The 18,932-nt window shown below is 51.5% G+C and overlaps 1 protein-coding gene across 4 annotated transcripts in view; it reads right to left on the bottom strand.

Moving 5' to 3' along the window:
• The window catches only part of CPSF4L (cleavage and polyadenylation specific factor 4 like), a 41,386-nt gene that overhangs the window by 7,086 nt on the left and 15,368 nt on the right, over positions 1 to 18,932 (bottom strand). For 2 of the 4 annotated variants that reach the window (XM_063617461.1, XM_055243830.1), the window contains exons 1-5: positions 12,632 to 12,822; positions 11,848 to 11,898; positions 8,592 to 8,744; positions 4,836 to 4,931; positions 3,537 to 3,630 (exon numbers count right to left, since the gene is read on the bottom strand). In XM_063617461.1, coding sequence (XP_063473531.1) covers positions 3,537 to 3,630; positions 4,836 to 4,931; positions 8,592 to 8,744; positions 11,848 to 11,898; positions 12,632 to 12,800 — 563 coding nt within the window. In that variant the 5' untranslated portion in view covers positions 12,801 to 12,822. Of the gene's footprint in view, positions 1 to 3,060; positions 3,209 to 3,536; positions 3,631 to 4,835; positions 4,932 to 8,591; positions 8,745 to 11,847; positions 11,899 to 12,627 lie in introns of those variants that run through there. The other 2 variants (XM_055243828.2, XM_063617460.1) reach the window with 2 other exon arrangements.

Below are 18,932 nucleotides of genomic sequence, written 5' to 3'. Positions count from 1 at the left end.
GTGAGATTAGAAGTCTTAGTTTGTTAATTCCAGTAACATCTGTGATGGTAGGAACTCATTGATAGCAGCTGTTGTAAAGCCTGTAGTATGTGCCATCATACTATATATAAATTCCAACCTTGAACGGAGGGAGAGAGGCCCTACTGCAATCCACAGGAAGATCCAGCCAACATCTGGGGCTTGCTTTGTGCCGAGTGCCATGCAAGGTTTTTTACATGCGTTTTCTCCTTTCAGTTTCAAACAGTCCTGTGACGTGGGTGCTATCCTGCTCATTTTCCAAAAAGAAAACGGGCATGAGGTAGAGTGATTTGCCTACGTAGCTCTGTGCTGTTCATCACATAGCAGCTCCCATTGGTTTGAACTGGCATTCAACCCCCCAAAACCTGACTCCTGGGCTCCATTCTTTTAGACTGCCCTGACTGGGGACTCCAGCTCCAGGCAGGCCAGACACCTGTCTTTTTACCAAGGTGGGGGGCCAGTTCTTCCTCACACATCACATTGCTCTTCTCCATTACTCCAAAGGGCTCAGCACAGCCACTAACCCCCCTTTCCCAGTGGATTAAGTTGCCTTGGTATTGGCCTTTCATGATGGCATTAAAATATGGTAATACTGTTAAATGTTCCATGTCATTACCTTACCTCCCCAGGATAAGCCTATTTTATTCCATCTACTGTCCCATAATACTCCACACATAAGGCACAGAGTATATTCTTAGATTTAAATAAGCCATACAGGGAAGCAGCTGTCATGCTAAAGAAAACCATTTGAGTTAATTGCCAGTTGATAGCAGCAGCTGAAGCCATATGCAGAGGAACTGCCACGTGCAACCCGGAACTGCTGGTAGGAGCTGAGCAAAGTATGATCGTGGATTTCCCATAGACTCGAGCTTTTGGTTTTATGTACATTTTGCTCCCGTCTTATGGATAACTTGTTCCTGCCAATCTGCCTCCAAACCTGTTGTATTATTAGTAGCTCATTCACTTACAGGATCAAAAGAAATAAACCTATATGCCACAGGCTACTTCTGCACCTCACTCATACCCTGCTTAGGATGACAGCGGGCTTACTGTGGAACTTGGGAAACAGAATCCCATAGTAAGACCATTGAGCATCTTCTGACGATAGGTTAGTTTTTAATAACTCCTACCAGTTGAGTCTTACTGTACTTATTGGCATAATGACCTGGTCTTTGACATAAAAACAGAAAAAGTGAATGGCATGACTTCTTGTAAATTCAGATTTCTAAAGATGTCTAGGGAAACATAGGAGATGGTTAGCCACCTTTGCGAGGAATTGGATGGATTCTGCTTGTTGGTGAAGCTTATTTCAGGCATTCAAGCCCAGCATCACAATCCCAGAGAACAAGGCTCTAGACATTGCAAGGCACATAAAAGCAACTGCACAAGAAAAGTCAAGGGTTCTCCCTCTCTTACCTGTCATCCCAATAAAACTATTCTCTTGCAGAATGGAGGCTGCAAAGCTCAGGACACTTTAGAAGCTATGAGAATGAAGGTATGATCAAACATGATTTTTTTTTTCTTCCTGATAAACCAGAAGATATCAGAAAAAGGAACCGGGTGCTACATTCCCTCCCTTCACCATACTTTGCCCTCCGGCCAAAAAAGAATCTTAAGGACGTTATGTACAAGTAACTGAAGAGTAGTAGGCAACAAAGCGGGAAATGACTGTTCCTTTTGAAGGAATAGTCTTGTCTAGCAGGAGATGCCAACAGGATGGTTTACAGTATCCTCTCATTCTCTCCTAATTCACACTCCTATCTGCTGCAGAAAAGGAGTCATTCTCCAGCTCCCTGATCATTCCTTGCCCTCCCAGCTCTCAGCCAAGCACTTGCCCAGCCCTGTGGGTTCCTTTGTCCACCCTGTGGCACAGGCCCTGCGCTTGACCCCTGATCCCCAGGCAGGAGAGCAGGCACTCTGTTGGGGATGGGGCCTTCCAAGCTTCCACAGCAGAAATAGGAGGTGCTGAATCCCGGGGCCGGTTGACAAGCTGCAGATAAAGTGAAGTCGTGAGAAAACACCTACTGCAGATAGTCCCCCTGTGCAGACACTGACTTCACAGAGGGCTGGGACGCTGGCCGTGCATTTAGGGTGAAACCAGGGTTCAAGATGCCTTTAGTTACAGTTTTAATTGCCAAAAGCATACCTTTCAATGAAAGTTAGGCTTTCATTGTAAATGGGCTTGTAAATTCCCCGCAGTCCCACAGATCGCCTCCCACCTTCTTTCAAAGCCCGCTCAGAACCAGCAGGGACTGCCTTCCTCCCAGGCCATCACCCTCCCAGCGTGCAGTGCTCGGAGGCCCCAGTAGCTGTCAGTAGCTGCCCCAGTGTTGGCGCTGTCTGGCCGCTGTGATACTTAAACAGGTGTCCGACATTCAGTCATCTAGACCAGGGGTCAGCAAGCTTTTTCTATAGAACACCAAACAGTGCGTATTTTATACTCTGCAGGCCATTGGGTCTCTGTTGCAGCCACTGGACTCTGCCATTGTAAGCACCAGAGCAGCCATGGCCCTGTTCCAACAAAACCCTTTATGAGCACTGGAATTAATTTCACATGTCACAAAATATTTTGATTTTCCTCCCACTTTTTACAAACCATTCTTAGCCCCTCGCCTGTACAAAGACAGGCAGCAGGCTGGACTCGGCCCACAGGCTGTAGTTTGCCAACCCCTGACATAGGCGCTCATCAACATTTGGATCTACAGAGAATGTGTGTCTCTCCATAGGGACTGGGCACAGTTCTCAATCAGGGCCAGCCCTGATTCCAAAAACCATGCATGCCACCCAGCTAGCAGAAGGAAAGCCTCGGGCTGGTCAACAGAGAAGTCCTACCCTACCCACAGCAGAGATTCTAGAGGTTGGAGAGGAGGCTGGGAGGAACAACCACATATATGTGTCCCACATGCATGATGACATGCCTTTCAAAGGAGAGTGAGGGTTCGCTGGGAGCCATGCAGTGCTGCTGGGTGAGCTTCCCTGGGGAGCAGAAAGGAGTGGGAATAAAAGGATGAGGCATGACAGCACGTGCCTGTCTGCACTCACCTTCATGTAAGTCTGGTTGAGTAAAAGATTCATCTTGGGACTAAGGGAAGTGGAGAGAGAGACGATTACAGCCCAGCTCTCGCCCTCCCATCTTCTGCTCATTAACATGCTCTGCGCCAGCCTGCTGCAGATTTCATATTTCAGAACCCTGTAGGGAAGGTGCCCTCCCTTAGCCAGGGCGTGAGGGAGAATTACAGAGGACTGGGGAGAAATGGGCATTAAGTGTTTCTTCTCTTATTACTAGAACATTTTTTGAAAAGATCGACACCCATCCCCAGCATGAGTACACATTAAAAGGATGGGTTAGAGTTCTGAGATCGCCAGGGTCAGGCAGTGGTGCCAGGAAAATACTGGCGCGGATGCTTGCCAGATGCTTGGTTTTCCACCATGGACCAGTGAAGGTATGGAAAGATCTAGAACTAGAAGGCCAGGCCTAGCACTGTGGTGGGAGTTGGTAACTGAGGTATCATACTTACTGAGCAAATTGGCACTTGGGTCCCTCGGGGCAGAAGCCAACTAAATAGTTGAGACACATTATTCTGGGGACATGGCGGTATTTACACAGAGGACCTGCTGAGCAAAGAGAAAGTGATGAGAAGCAGCCGCTCCAGTAAGAGGGGAAAACACACATGAAAAAGCTCCCTGGGAAGGGTGTGGATGGTCATAGGGGCTTCACTTAATAGGGGTGGATAAATCTTCCCGTCCTTTCTGTACCACCCTAAAGCACCCACTTCTAGCCATGAGACAGGCATGGGGAAAAGGAACCTTGGAATGTGCTGGAGCAGGTGCCAGCTGGCAAGTTCTGAAATAGAGTTGGAAATGTCACTGACATGCTGTGTCCTGGAGGACTTGCATGGATATGAACCATACTTTGTTGCCTTTTATTTATTTAGGTATGGGAGCTACAGCTGAGAAAAAGCTGACCTGGCCGGGTGGGGTGGCTCACACCTGTAATCCCAGCACTTTGGGAGGCCAAGGTGGGTGGATCACTCCAGCCCAGGAGTTCCAGACCAGCCTGGGCAACATGGTGAGACCCTGTCTCTACTAAAAATACAAAAATTAGCTGGGCGTGGTGGCGCACACCTGTAACCCCAGCTACTTGGGAGGCTGAGGCAGGAGAATTGCTTGAACCTGGGAGGTGGAGGTTGCAGTGAGCCAAGATCGCACCACTGCACTCCAGCCTGGGTGATAGAAAGAAAAAAGCTAACCCCACAATCCTACCGATCTTCTCAGCAGCCCTCACCCCCGCCCAGATCCCTAAAACCAACAGCACTAACAACTCAGTAAGAAAAACCTATCTGAAGACAAAGGAGAGGGAGAAACCCTGTTGCTTAGGGCATGGGAACCCTGCTGGGGGAAGCTGCCTCTTAAATTTGGCTGGCAGCAATGGGAAAGGTAGAATATGCTTAAGCAACACTCAGGACCCCCCAGGTAAGTGGAATGCAGAAGAGAGCACACATGAACTAAGCATCTCCTATGGGCCTGACCCTGTGTCAAGAGCTTCCTGTGGTTCAGTAACTTGGAGAAGGGCATGAAGCTGATACATGCTGAAGGTAGGATTTGAACCCAAGTCAGTCTGCCCCAAGAAGCCTGTTATGGCCCCACACCAGGCTGTGTTTTGTGTGTCACAGTAGAGCTGGAGGAGAACTACAGAAAGACTTTCTGTGGGGTTTTCAACAAGGCACAGCCTCATCAGGAAAATGGCCCCTCCCCTGCTGAGAGCCCCCACCCTGATCCCCACAGCCCCTAGGGCTCCCTGGCTTCCAAGGCCTCACCGTCCTTGCAGAAACCTTGGTCATACCAAGGACAGTCCTGGGACTTGAAAGCTGGCTTCACATGGAGGAAGGGACACTCCTTGTTGCTGCAGTCACCTGAAAATCCCAGCACTCTTCTGTAGAAGCAGTTTCTCTTTGTGGTCACTTCTGTGTCCCCAAACCAAATTGACCTTGCCCCTCACATACACAGAAGACACTGGCTTTTATTCTGGGAGTCACCAGCTTTTTGAAGATGGCAAGTATGTCTAATCCTTCCTGCAGTCTAAAAAGGGTGGATCCCAGTCCTATTTGCTAAGCAGGGCATGGTCTGAATATACACCTCTGGAAGAGTAAGAGTCGGGGTAGGACCCCAGATGGAGAAGGAGGCACTGGAACTGAAGGCCGTTAGAGGCTAGCAGGAACAAGGAGAGCCGAGAAGGCCTGCGACGTTAAGTGGAGATATTTCCATGTCGCTGTAAGTGCAGCCCCCTCTTCATCTCTACTACAAAACCCATGCTGCCTGCAGAGCCTAGGGAAGCTGTTCCCCTTGGTGGAAATGCAAAGAAAAGCAAAGCCCTGCTCAAGTTGGCACAGGTACGAAAAGAAACACTCTGCAGAGTGGGCACCTGCATTATACTAAGCCTGCATCATCATCTCTCTATGGATTAGACTAAGTCTCAGGTTTAGTTTATTTCCTACAGGGAGCCAGCCCAGTGGGCCCAGGCTACCCAAGTGTTGTTGTTGTTGTTGTTATTATTATTATTATTTTGAGACAGGGTTTTACTCTGTTGCCCAGGCTGGAGTGCAATGGCGCGATCTTGGCTCACTGCAACCTCTGCCTCCCGGATTGAAGTGATTCTCCTGCTTCAGCCTCCCAAGTAGCTGGGATTACAGGCATGTGCCACCACGCATGGCTAATTTTTGTATTTTTAATAGAGATGGGGTTTCACCATGTTGGCCAGGCTGGTCTTGAACTTCTGACCTCGTGATCCGCCCACCTCGGCTTCCCAAAGTGCTGGGATTACAGGTGTGAGCCACCACGCCCGGCCCCAGGTGTCATTTTAAGAGCTCTCTTAGATTTCTCTTAGGAAGAAAGCTCTGAAGGAAGCATAGGGGAAGATTCATCCCACTTTCACTTCATTCAAGCTGAGAACTCATGAATCTTTCCAACTTCAACCTCCTTAAATGTCTACAGCTCAGTGCTTTTCAGAGCTGAAGGAGCATCGTAGCATCTATTCCACTGATTTTCAAATTGCTCCAGGAAGATCTATTTTATACACTGGTCCTCTACAGAGCAAGGTTTCGTCTAAAGGAAAGCACCCCTAGGCCAGGCACAGTGGCTCATGCCTGTAATCCCAGCACTTTGTGAAGCCGAGGTGGTGATCCTCAGATTCACCTGAGGTCAGGAGTTTGAGACCAGACTGGCCAACATGGTGAAACCCTGTCTCTACTAAAAATATAAAAATTAGCCAGGTGTGGTGGCACATGCCTGTAGTCCCAGTTATTCAGGAGGCTGTGGTGGGAGAATCGCTTGAACCTGGGAGGCAGAGGTTGCAGTGAGTCGTGATTGTGCCACTCCACTCCAGCCTGGGCAACAATGTGAGACTCTGTCTCCAAAGAAAAAAAAGGAGAGTACTCCTGATTCCTAAGAGTTTAAAACCACCATTCTTTCCCACCCCTCTCATTTCACTGGGAACGCCAGGGCTCAGAGAGGGGAAAAAGCCACATCCATTTCATTCAGCTTCCTCACGTTCACGAAGGGTTCATTTGTTCATTGTCAGTGTACAGCACTGGGCAGAGTGCTGACTCTGGGCTTGAGCTTTCTAATGAATCAAAGTGACATCACCCCCTAGGTGATGCTGGCCGGCATTTGATGGATGGAGATAACAGGAAGTCATCTACACTGGTTGCCGTACTGCTGGGCGCATGTCCCTGCATTCCTGGCCTGGCCAGCAGGTGGCAGCAGCACCTCAGCCTTCAGTCCGCCTTTCAGAGACGGGGTACCGGGTTGAAGATCGCGGACACCAGGCCCTTCCAGTGACTCTGTCCCACTCCCACACCTCCCCAACAACACTCTGATTCCAATTAGAGTGATCATCGCTTTGATATTCGAAAGCCATATGCATTCATTTACTGTAAGAACAGTAGATTACATCTTGTAATCACGGGTTTACAAGTCTGTCCTCTACTAATTGGAGTTATCTGGGGGCCGAGGGGGACCTGGTCCCGTTCCTGTATCCATGCCCAGGAGCACCGGATCCCCAAACAAACACCGAGGGCTACTGAGGGAATAACTAAGTAGGTGGCATTTTATTACTAAAGTCACAGAATGTTAGGCAGTGACCAAGGGGGACTGGGATAAACACTGTCCTTTCAGGGGAGACATGGGGGCAGCTCTCAGGAACTGCCATGCCTTTGCCTCCCAGGAGCAGGCAGGAAATGGGATATTTGCCTGGGTGGGGCTCTGACTGGCCTAGGTGATGCTTTGCCTCCTTCTCAGGTACCCAGGACCCTCCCATTGGCACTAACGAGGAGCAGCCGCTTGGGGGGCCCTGAAGCTTGGCTCCAGCCACATTTAGAAGCCAAGCCTCCTGAGTCAGGGGCATCCAGGGGATTCTGCCAGCTCTCTCCTTGTCACTCTTCATGGAATACAGTTCGAAAACCACTGGACTAGATAATCTGTAAGGCTCTTTCCAGCTCCGAAAAGCTCTGAGCTGTAGAACTGTATTGTGAAGGGTGAGACCTGAAGCACATTTACAAATTCCTTTCTTAAGTAAGCGGGAAAGTGGCTGCAGCTGCCCCATAAACAGTCCCTTGATTAAAAGGACAAAGGAGGCAGGGCGTGGTGGCTCACACCGATAATCCCAGCACTTTGGGAGGCCAAGGCTGGTGGATCACCTGAGGTCAGGAGTTCAAGACCAGCCTGGCCAACGTGGCAAAACCCATCTCTACTAAAAATACAAAAATTAGCCTGGCATGGTGGTGGGTACCTGTAATCCCAGCTACTCAGGAGGCTGAGGCAGGAGAATTGCTTGAACCTGGGAGGTGGAGGTTGCAGTGAGCCAAGATCACGCCACTGCACTCCAGCCTGGGGGACAGAGCGACACCCTGTCTCAAAAAATATATATATATATAAATAAATAAAAGGACAAAGGATGCCTTGAAGCCAGAGGGAGGCAAGATGCTGGTCCAGGCTTGACCACACAAGATGATTTTAGGTGCTAGACGTCTGAAACTCATGGATTTATGTTTACAGTGACCTCTGATTTCCAACAAGTGACATTAGTTCTCCATTTATGGAAACAATGCAAAGTTTCTTCTAAAGTAAGAGTTAAAATAGCAAGACCGTTGAAAGAGCAGATAGTGGTGCAGGGGCTTTGAGGGTACAGCAGGCATCGTGAATGTGGCTCTGAAGGCCTGATATTCGGGAAGTTCTAGCCAGGGCCTGAGAGATGGCTCATTTGAGACATTTCAATATAGTCAGGCTGGGTGTGTGATGAACCAAGACTGGGGAGAGAAACAATCCCTTCTTCCCTTTTGGGGGTATCTGGTATGCACCTTGATCCTGGGGGCGGTAAAGGGCAGGGACTTCAGGGTGCACTTCTGCTTGTCTAGGGGTTTGGAGAACAGACACCTGAGGCTCAGACAGGTCTCTCTGGCCTCCAGGGACATGTCCAGCCTCCTCTGCGTGCCCCCTCCTCTAGAAACCTTCTTCCCATCTCACAGCCCTCACTGCCACCCTCCAGGGTGAGGCACCAAGCCAGGAAGAGGCCTTACCAAACTTGGAGTAGAAGTAGCACTCAGGCATCCTGGTGAGGTCATACTGGTGCAGGAACTTGCAGTGATCACCCTTCTTGCACAGCCCCCGGAGCCAGTGCTTGCACACCACCATCTTCTCCCCTCGGTCATGTCGGAAGGGGCAGAGTTTCCCTGGAGACACCAGAGCACCTGGCTGGGAGGCCCCTCATCCACAGCCTGGGCCCTGCTCAGCCCTCCAGGGGATTCCCCAGGAGGGTACCTGACTCAGTCCCCAGCGGCTCTCCCCTTATCCCTTCACCTGGACCCTGTAGGGGCTGGAACTGGGAGCCGAGGCAGCATGAAGGGCAAGCTTTTTTTTTTTTTTTTTTGAGACGGAGCCTTGCTCTGTCGCCCAGGCTGGAGTGCAGTGGCGTGATCTGGGCTCACTGCAAGCTCTGCCTCCCGGGTTCACGCCATTCTCCTGCCTCAGCCTCCCGAGTAGCTGGGACTACAGGTGCCCGCCACCACGCCTGGCTGTTTTTTTGTATTTTTTAGTAGAGACAGGATTTCACTGTGTTAGCCAGGATGGTCTCAATCTCCTGACCTCGTGATCCGCCCGCCTCAGCCTCCCAAAGTGCTGGGATTACAGGCATGAGCCACCGCGCCCGGCCAAGCTCTTGTTTTTGAGATGGCGTCTCGCTGTTGCCCATGCTAGAGAGCAATGGCACGGTCTCAGCTCACTGCAACCTCCACCTCCCGGGTTCAAGTGATCCTCCTGCCTCAGCCTCCCAAGTAGCTGGAATTATGCCCGCAACTACACCCGGCTATTTTTTTATTTATTTATTTTTAGTAGAGACAGGGTTTCACCATGTTGGCCAGGCTGGTCTCGAACTCCTGATCTCAGGTGATCCATCCACCTCAGCCTCCCAAAGTGCGGGATTATAGGCTTCAGCCACCGTGACTGGCCAGGGCAAGCTCTTCTTAATGTACAGCTGTTCCCACTACCACACCTTTGCCCATCCTTCCCATCTACCTGACGTGCCATACCCTTCTCCAGGGAAATACCTGGGCTCAGAACAGCTGCCTCCTTTTCATTCACAAAATGCCTAACACCTTCTCTCGTCCTGCCAGGGAGCAGGGCCAGGCTTTCTAGCCCAGAATCCCCACACCCAGCCCAGCCCCTGGCACATAGTAAGTGCTCAGTAAGGACATGTTGAATTCCCATCTTTAAAAACACCAAATGTTATGCTTCCCGATTCCAGAGACCTAACAGGGTGACAGAAGAGCCAACTTTGTAATGATTTATAAGGAATATTCCATGGAAATGTTACATTTAACTGTTTTATCATCTTCACTCAAGTCTGCCTTGCTATTAGCAGGAAGGACATCCAGTTCCTAAGTTTCTTTCTTTTTAATTTATTTATTTGAGACAGGATCTTAGCCTTTTGCCCAGGCTGGAGTGCAATGGCAAAGTCATGGCTCACTGTAGCCTCAACTTCCTAGACTCAGACAGTTCTCCCATCTCCGCCTCCCGAGTAGCTAGGACTACAGGCCTGCACCACCACACTGAGCTAAATTTTTATTTTTTGTAGAGACAGGGCTTTGCCATGTCATCCAGGCTGGCAGTTCCTGAGTTTCTAAGCAGGTCCAGCCTCATGCCTGGCCAGTTCTCTGACATAATTTGAGGGCTAGGGGAGGTGTTCTTTCCATTTTTCCTTTTTTTTTTTTTTAAAAAAAATTATGTTTTGTAGAGATGGGGTCTCGCTATGTTGCCCAGGCTGGTCTTGAGTGATCCTCCAGCCTCTGCCTCTCAAAGTGCTGGGATTACAAGTGTGAGCCAACTCCCCTGGCCAAGGTGCTCTCTTTAAATACCCCTAACCTCCACCCCTGGCTATTGACTTGCTTGGTTCTGACCTTCCACCATAATAGCTTTCTTTCTTTGCAGAAGGGTGTTGCTAGGAACCACTGCTCTAGGGACTAGATGGGCCGAGCTGAGGAGACGCCACTCAGTCCACATCGAGCCTGCAGGGTCCTGGGTGCACAAGGCCTTGGGCGACCAGTGATCCCATTTCCCTTCTCCCCGCATGGTCCAGGGCTGGCCCCAAGACAAGGCAGGTGGGCGAACATGGCCCCAGGTCCTCCTTTCCTGGTCCCCACCAGCCCCCCAGCTTCCAGGGACAGAGTCATTTGGATCAGAAAGCATGTCCTAAACTCTCACACCAGCGAGATTTCTTAACCTAAATGTATAGGCAAGTGGTAGGAAGACTAGGAAACCCTAAAATTGTAAGCCAATTTTTTTTGGCAATTGTATATTTCTGTGGGAAGAGCCTCTACGTCAGCCATGAGCCAGAAGAAAAGTTGAAAACCCTTGTATTTGAGTCAGGCCTTCCCAGAATGGCTGCATTTGGGGAGAGGTGCCTAGGAAGACGGTATTGACCCAAGTCAGGGCAGGAGAGAAGTGGAGGATGCTTTTTGATAGCATTTCAAAGATGGTGGCAGGTGCTACCTCAGGGCATAGGGAATGGATGAGACAACTGACCAGTTTCCAAACTGAGTCAGAGCATGGGACTGGGGGAGAAGGATGCCTCTCTTCTAGCTGGGAGGAAATCAAGAAAAACATTAAGAAGCTGGAGCCTCCTGGGAATGCACAGGCCAAAGCTCAGACACACGCCCATCCCAGCAAGGCAGAAAGAAAAAATTACGCCTTTCGAGGCAGCCTGGTTACCCTGATGCGAACTGCAAACTACGAAGACTGCTGCTGAGGCGGGGAAATCTTAGGGGAGGGGCAGGCTGCTTGATGGATCCAACCACTTATCCTTTGTCTACCTGTAAGTCTAAAATTCTGCTCCATGGCTGGGCGTGGTGGCTCACGCCTGTAATCCCAGCACTTTGGGAGGCCCAGGCAGGTGGATCACCTGAGGTGAGGAGTTTGAGACCAGCCTGGCCAACATGACAAAACCCCATTTCTACTAAAAATACAAAAATTAGCCGGGCTTGGTGGCATGCGCCTGTAGCTCCAGTTACTCGGGAGGCTGACAAAGGAGAGTCGCTTGAACCCAGGAGGCAGAGGCTGCAGTGAGTTGAGATCATGCCACTTCACTCTAGCCTGGGCAACAGAGCGAGACTCCATCTAAAAATAAATAAAATAAAAATAAAATTCCACTCCATCCCAATTTTCCCTCCCCAGGTGCAAATTCGACACCCTATCCCAGGCCAGGCAGAGCCCCTGCTGGGTGTAGCTCAGACAGACCCTACACTCACCCAGCTTGGGGCCCAAGCCTGTCTGCTAACTCACCTTTCTCACAGAGCCCTTTAGTGAAGAAGTTGCACACAGCTGAGGCCGACTCTGGAAGGAGAAGAGGGAACGGAGAAGGTAGCTTCCCCAGAGGCTGCAGCTGTTCCGGGAGCCTCCACCTCCTATCGGCATGTCCCACCTAGACCTCCCCCAGGCTCTGGCCTATGGGACCCCAAATCTGGGCCCTGTAGAGGTTAAGCTGCAGAGCCAGCTAGCAGACCTCAACCCTTAACCCCCCAACTCTGAAACAGAGGAGCTCGAGGGGCTCAAGGCTGGCCCAGGAGCTTGGGAGGCCAGTGTGGCTTCTCTCAATTCACCGTCTCTCTGTGCCTCTCTTTCTCAGTCTGGAAAATGGGTTGCCCCGAAGCCACAGAAGAGAGAGACAGAGAAGGGGCTGTCGCATCAGGGAGTTGAGCAGAGACGCCTGTAGAGAAGGAAGGGGGAGCAAGGCCGGGCGTGGTGGCTCACGCCTGTAATCCCAGCACTTTGGGAGGCCAAGGTGGGCGGATGATGAGGTCAGGAGTTTGAGACCATCCTGGCTAACACGGTGAAACCCCATCTCTACTAAAAATACAAAAAGTCAGCCGGACGCGGTGGCGGGCGCCTGTAGTCCCAGCTCCTCAGAAGGCTGAGGCAGGAGAATGGCGTGAACCCAGGAGACAGAGCTTGCAATGAACCGAGATTGCGCCACTGCACTCCAGCTTGGGCTAAAGAGCGAGACTCCGTCTCAAAGAAAAAAAAAAACAGAAGGTGGGGGAGGGACAGTGGCCCCATCCTCACTCACTGTCCATGCCCTGGAAAGGCAGGAGCCCAGTGCCCTTCTGCATCTCGACATCCTTCTCAAAGGCAAAGGTGAACCGCTCCAGCCCCGCGATGACCTCTTGCATCTTCCGTCTCCTGCTGGGGCTGCGGAAGCTGCTGGAACCCAGGCAGTTGGGCCCAATATAGCTCATCAGAGGCCCTTAAGGGGCCAGCGCCCAATGCCTCCCCCTTCACCCCAGGCAGGGTGCCAGTGGCCAGGTGACTGCAGGGGACTCTCCAGCCTGGGCTGTACAGGAGCAGGGCCCAGCTGCCTCACCCGGCCCACCCAGTGCAGGGGCAGACGCCCCAGAGCCCCTCACCCCCACACTGTGTACACAACGCCCACTCGGGTAGGGAGGGATTCGCAGAGCCCCACAAACTGCTTATCTCTGCATGTTATCAAACACAAACGTGGCGTGCACGCAGACATTACCAAACCTGGGCTCATAGTTTGTCCATGAAGACACAGCCACAGGTTAGCAAAGAGTTGCACAAACCAACCGCAGCAAGGCTGTTATTCTGCCGGAGCTGGGGGTGGTGGGGGTGTGCAGAGGGAGGGAGCCGTCCCACCTCCCCGCTTCTTCCCATCAGGGAAGGGGTCTCCCTCTGGGACCCCTGACACCCCTTTTCTGGCCTGAATGACAAGCCCCGAGTGAGCTCTTCATGGGAGACAGGGAAAAAGGAATGAAGAGGAGAGGAATTGAAACAGTTGGATGAATGGCGCTTTGTTTACCTCGCACACAATCGCCAGCTTGGCGGGAGGGCGGAACCGACCCAAGGCCAGGGCGGCCTCCCAGCCAGGATTCCACAGGGCCACCCAGTGCCACCCCACCCCTGAGAAAGTGCTTTATAAATGAAATCTCTATGCAAATGTTGTTTTATTATTATTACACCACCCCTGCCTGCAGGGCTGGGGACATCTGAAAATGCTTTCAAAGGATCATGTTAGGGCTCTAATTAGACCAGGCTCCCCCCTCCCCCTGCTCTGGCCCCAAACTGGCCTTGCCTCTAACTAGAGCTGCTGTTCTCAGTCACATTGGCCTTTGATGCCCATAGAACCAGAACCCACACGCCCTCCTTTGTGGGTGCCCAAACCCAGAAGGGAGAGGTGGGCGGCCCTGCAGGCTCTCAGCTGGGCCAACATGAACTAGCTTGCTGGCTGTTGTTCCCCGTGGCTGTGGCTCCTAGATCTGTTCTTTTGAACTCCAGATCAGAAAAGAAAATAGCTGGAGAGATAGACACCTGGAGTCGAGGCGGGACTGGGAGGAGCAGGGATCAGATCCAAGAGTTTGCAGAAGCTCAGGCCTCTGACTGCATCCTGGGAGAGGCAGAGGGACCCAGCTCCAGGGCTGCTAGAGGGTGGGGCCAAGGGGGTCCCTGGGGTAGAAGCCCTGGCTTCTCTTGGCCTTAGCTATGTGCGTTGATTAGTAGTCCCAAGAATGCATTTATCTGTCAACACAGGCTCATTAGAGGCTCACAGCAGCCTGGCAGCGCAGGCAGGACCCATGAGGGAATCAAAGCCCAGGGAGGCCAAAGCCACGTGGTTTGGGAGGCGATATGGATGGGATTCAAATCTAGGTCTCTTGACGACTTCCTTCCCTAAACATCCCTGAGCATCTCTGCACTAAGGCCACGTCCCTATCCTCAGAGATGGCCCCATCAAGGAGGGGACATTAGCCATTCACATAATAATGCGATGGAGGCACGAGGGGCCCAGCAGGGCAGGAAGGGGTAGCAGGGAGAGCTCTCAGTGGAGACTCATGATGATGGAGAGAGAATGTTCTGGAAGAAGGCCAGCAGTATGAAGGTTGGGGCGTGGAGCAACGTGCAGGCTGAGGAGGCGCTCAAGGGTTTGGTTTGGCAGAAGTGGGGTAAAGAGGCGGAATGAGGGCAATGAGGCTGAAGAGCTGAGAAGGGACGCAACTCTGGGGGGCCTGCTGGGGCCTGCTGGGGCCAGCTTTGCAGGGGAGTGATCGTGAAGGCAGCAGAGCCACCACAGGGCTCTAAGAACTGTACATGGCTCTCTGAGGGATGGTCGGGGGAAGACTGGACGGGGCCTGCTTAGAGGATGAATTTTTTTTTTTTTGAGACTGAGTCTCGCTCTATTGACCAGGCTGGAGTGCAATGGCGTGATCTCGGCTCACTGCAACCTCTGCCTCCCAGGTTCAAGCAATTCTCCTGCCTCAGCCTCCCGAGTAGCTGAGATTACAGGCCCACACCACCACACCTAGCTGATTTTTGTACTTTTAGTAGAGACAGGTTTTCGCCATATTGGCCAGGCTGGTCTCGAACTCCTGACCTCAGGTGATCTGCCTGCCTCATCCTCCCAAAGTGCTAGGATTACAGGCATGAGCCACTGTGCCCAGCCTGGGGATGACTTTTTAAAATCATGAGAGCCCTGGGGATATAGCCCAAAGATCTTTCTGCTACTCTGGTGGCCTGCAAGAGTTAATTGATGAGGGATGAACATGAAGGAGACTCCTGGCTAAGACTCCTCCCTCCATCACGCCAGCTTCTCTGCTCCTCCACCGGGGCTTCCCATCCCACCTCTAGGTGCCTGGCCAGCAGAGGTGTGTGGTGGACGTCACATGGATGAAATCCCTTCTCCCAGTGGGTCATCATTAGTTTGGCACACAAACAACGGGGCTTGCATTCATAGTTTTTGCTTATTCAAAATACCTTCTGCAGTAAATTGAACTGGCTACCCAAAAAGTCTAGGTCCAGGCCAGGTGCAGTGGCTCACGCCTGTAATCCCAGCATTTTCAGAGGCCAAGGCAGGAGGATCGCCTGAGCCCAGGTGTGCAAGACCAGCCTGGGCAACAAAGCAGGACTCCCATCTCTACAAAAAATTAAAAAATTATTAGGTGGGCATGGTGGCACATGTCTGTAGTTCCAGCTACTTGGGAGGCTGAGGCAGGAGGATTGCTTGAGTCCAGGAGGTTGAGGCTGCAGTGAGCCATGGTTGCACAACTGCACTCCAGCCTGGGTGACAGAGAAGGATGCTTTTTTCAAAAAAAAAAAAAAAAAGTCCAGGCATGTTGGCTCACTCACATCTGTAATCCCAGCACTTTGGGAGTCCAAGGTGGGTGGATCAACTGAGGTCAGGAGTTCAAGAGCAGCCTGGCCATCATGGTGAAACCCCATCTCTATCAAAAATACAAAAAGTCGGCTGGGCGCGGTGGCTCACGCCTGTAATCCCAGCACTTTGGAAAGCCGAGGTGGGCGGATCATCTGAGGTTGGGAGTTCAAGACCAGCCTGATCAACATGGAGAAACCCCATCTCTACTAAAAATACAAAGTTAGCCAGGCGCGGTGGCGCACACCTGTAATCCCAGCTACTTGGGAGGCTGAGGCAGGAGAATCGCTGGAACCCAGGAGGTAAAAGTTGCGGTGAGCCCAGATCGCGCCATTGCATTCCAGCCTGGGCAATAAGCGCGAAACTCTGTCTCAAACAAACAAACAAACATTAGCAGGGCATGGTGGCAAGCACCTGTGGTCCCATCTACTTGGGAGGCTAAGTCAGGAGAATCACTTTAACTCAGGAGGCAGAGGTTGCAGACAGCCAAGATTGCACCACTGCACTCCAGCCTGAGCGACAGAGCTAGACTCTGTCTCAAAAAAAAAAAAAAAAAAAAAATTAATCAAAATAAAAAATAAAAAAAATCAAAGTCCTAACCCCTGGTACCTGTGAACATGAACTTCTTTAGAAGCAGTGTTGACATCCTGGAATTAGGGTGATTCCTAAACCGAGTAACTGGTGTGATTATGAGAGAAAGGAGGGGATAATTGAGACACAGGCACAGAGGGGACACAGAGAAGGCCATGGGGAGACAGAGGTGGAGACTGGGGTGACCCAGCTTCCGTGGATGGCCAAAGATTGCCATCTCCACCAGAAGCCAGGAGAGAGATGTGGGACAGACTCTCCCTCAGGGCCTCCAGAAGGAACCCACCCTGCCTATATCTTGACCTCGGGTCTGGCCTCCAGAATGTGAGAGAATGAATTCCTATGGTATTCAGCCACCTTTGTGGTAATTTGTGACAGCAGCTCTAGGAAATGAATAGACCTTCTCACTTGGCATTCAGGTTCAAGGCTGGGCGCGGTGGCTCATGCCTGTAATCCTAACCCTTTGGGAGGCCAAGGCAGGAAGATCACTGGAGCCCAGGAGTTCGAGACCAGTCTGGGCAACATGATGAGATTCCATCTCTACAAAAAATTTAAAAATTAGCTAGTCATGGTGGCACATGCCTGTAGTCCCAGCTGCTACTTAGGAGGCTGAAGCAAGAGGGTCCCTCGAGCCTGGGAGGTCAAGGCTACAGTGAGCCATGATTGCACCACTGCACTCCAGCCTGGGTGACAGAGTAAGACCCTGTCCCAGCAAGAAAGAAAGAAAGAAATTTAGTTTTGGAAGATCTTATCTTTTTTTTTTTTTTTTTTTTTTGAGACTGAGTTTTACTCTTGTTGCCCAGGCTGGAGTGCAGTGGCGTGATCTCGGCTCACTGCAACCTCTGCCTCCCAGGTTCAAACGATTCTCCTGCCTCAGCCTCTTGAGTAGCTGGGATTACAGGCATGTGTCACCACGACTAGCTAATTTTGTATTTTTGGTAGAAACGGGGTTTCTCTATGATGATCAGGCTGGTCTCGAACTCCCGACCACAGGTGATCCACCCGCCTTGGCCTCCCAAAGTGCCGAGATTACAGGCGTGAGCCACCGTGCGTGGCCGACCTCACCCCTTTTATAGATGAGCAAACAGACACCCAGAGAAGTTGAGTGATTGTTAAGCTTTGCTGAGGCCAGGGGAGCTGCCCCACCTCATGGCTCTTGAAGCAAATGGGTGTCCCCATTATACAACAACAAAAAGCAGTGCCCCAGCCCTGGAATGTCCCCTCTGAAACCTCACAAAGCCCTCTTCTGTGCCCTGGAGCTTATCCCTAGCCCTTGTGTTTTCGTTTATTAATTGATTCATGGTGCTAAGTGGACACTCAAATCGCTGTACAAACAGAAGCGTGAATTTTTAATCACCATCATTATGAGGCTCTCATTTAGCTCTGGCTGCAAATTTCCTGAATTGTCATCATCCAGCTCCTTCCCCTTTATTAATGCTCTGCTCTGAAAAGCGGGGGTGGAGGTGGGGGAAGCTTTGGAATTCTCTGGCTGCAGGGCCTGGCAAGGTCATCATGTCCATGCCCCTGGCCTGGGATCAATGGCAGCCAGTGCTTTGCTGGGCAGAACGTGGCCATGCCCACCTTTCTTTTATCTGGAGTACCTGCCTTCCTCTCCACTGAGTGCCCTGTCTTTATGGCGACAGTGCAGACAGGGGCGTCAGACAGGCCAAGGTTCAAATCCAGCCTTTGTCAGCTACCAGTCTATATCCTGGGTCAGGCATTTAATCGCCTCTCTGAACCCCAGATTCTGCATTAGTAAAATGGGAGCAACGCACACTACATCCCTGGAGGACTGAGGATCAGTGAAAGTACATGTGGGTGCCTGATACAGGGGTGGTTTTTGTTATTGTTGTTTTTTTTTGTTGTTTTTTGAGACGGAGTCTCGCTCTGTCGCCCAGGCCGGAGTGCAGTGGCAGGATCTCGGCTCACTGCAAGCTCTGCCTCCCGGGTTCACGCTATTCTCCTGCCTCAGCCTCCCGAGTAGCTGGGATTACAGGCGCCTGCCACCATGCCTGGCTACTTTTTGTATTTTTAGTAGAGACAGGGTTTCACCATGTTGGCCAGGCTGGTCTCCAACTCCTGACCTCAAGTGATCCGCCCACCTCGGCCTCCCAAAGTGCTGGGATTAAAGGCCTGAGCCACTTTGCTTGGACCTATCCCTTCTTAAAATGCATTATTCCTAAGGGCCCCTGGTAAAAGATGCCATGGGGGAAGGGGTCCCATGATGGTTCAGGTGCTGCTGGGGGCTACTGTAAGATCCGGCAGTGATGGCCTGGCAGCCGAATAGCCACAGGGTTGGGAGGGGCTGGAGGTCAGGAGGAGTGCCCCTCACCCACTGCTGCTGCTGCTCAGTCCCAGGGACAATGAGCCAGTGTGCCCCGCTCTCTCCACCGCCCTTTGTGCCCCAAGAATGCCACTTGGAGGGGACAGCTGTTGGCTTCACAGTGGCCACTTGAAGTGCAGGGCAGGGAGGCCCTGCAGCCAGGCTGGTCCTGCTCTGTCATTGTGCAGGAACTCGTCTCTAGGAGTCCGTCAGTTCTAACACCTGCAGCCAGGGAAACGCATCTACTTCCCCTTGGGGCTTGGAAACAGCCACAGGACTAATAAACCATCCACACTT

This window comes from Symphalangus syndactylus, chromosome 14 (genome assembly GCF_028878055.3).
Source record: "Symphalangus syndactylus isolate Jambi chromosome 14, NHGRI_mSymSyn1-v2.1_pri, whole genome shotgun sequence".
NCBI lineage: Eukaryota > Metazoa > Chordata > Mammalia > Primates > Hylobatidae > Symphalangus > Symphalangus syndactylus.
The sequence above is the reverse complement of the archived record's forward strand: the minus strand, read 5'-3'. Positions and strand labels throughout refer to the sequence as shown.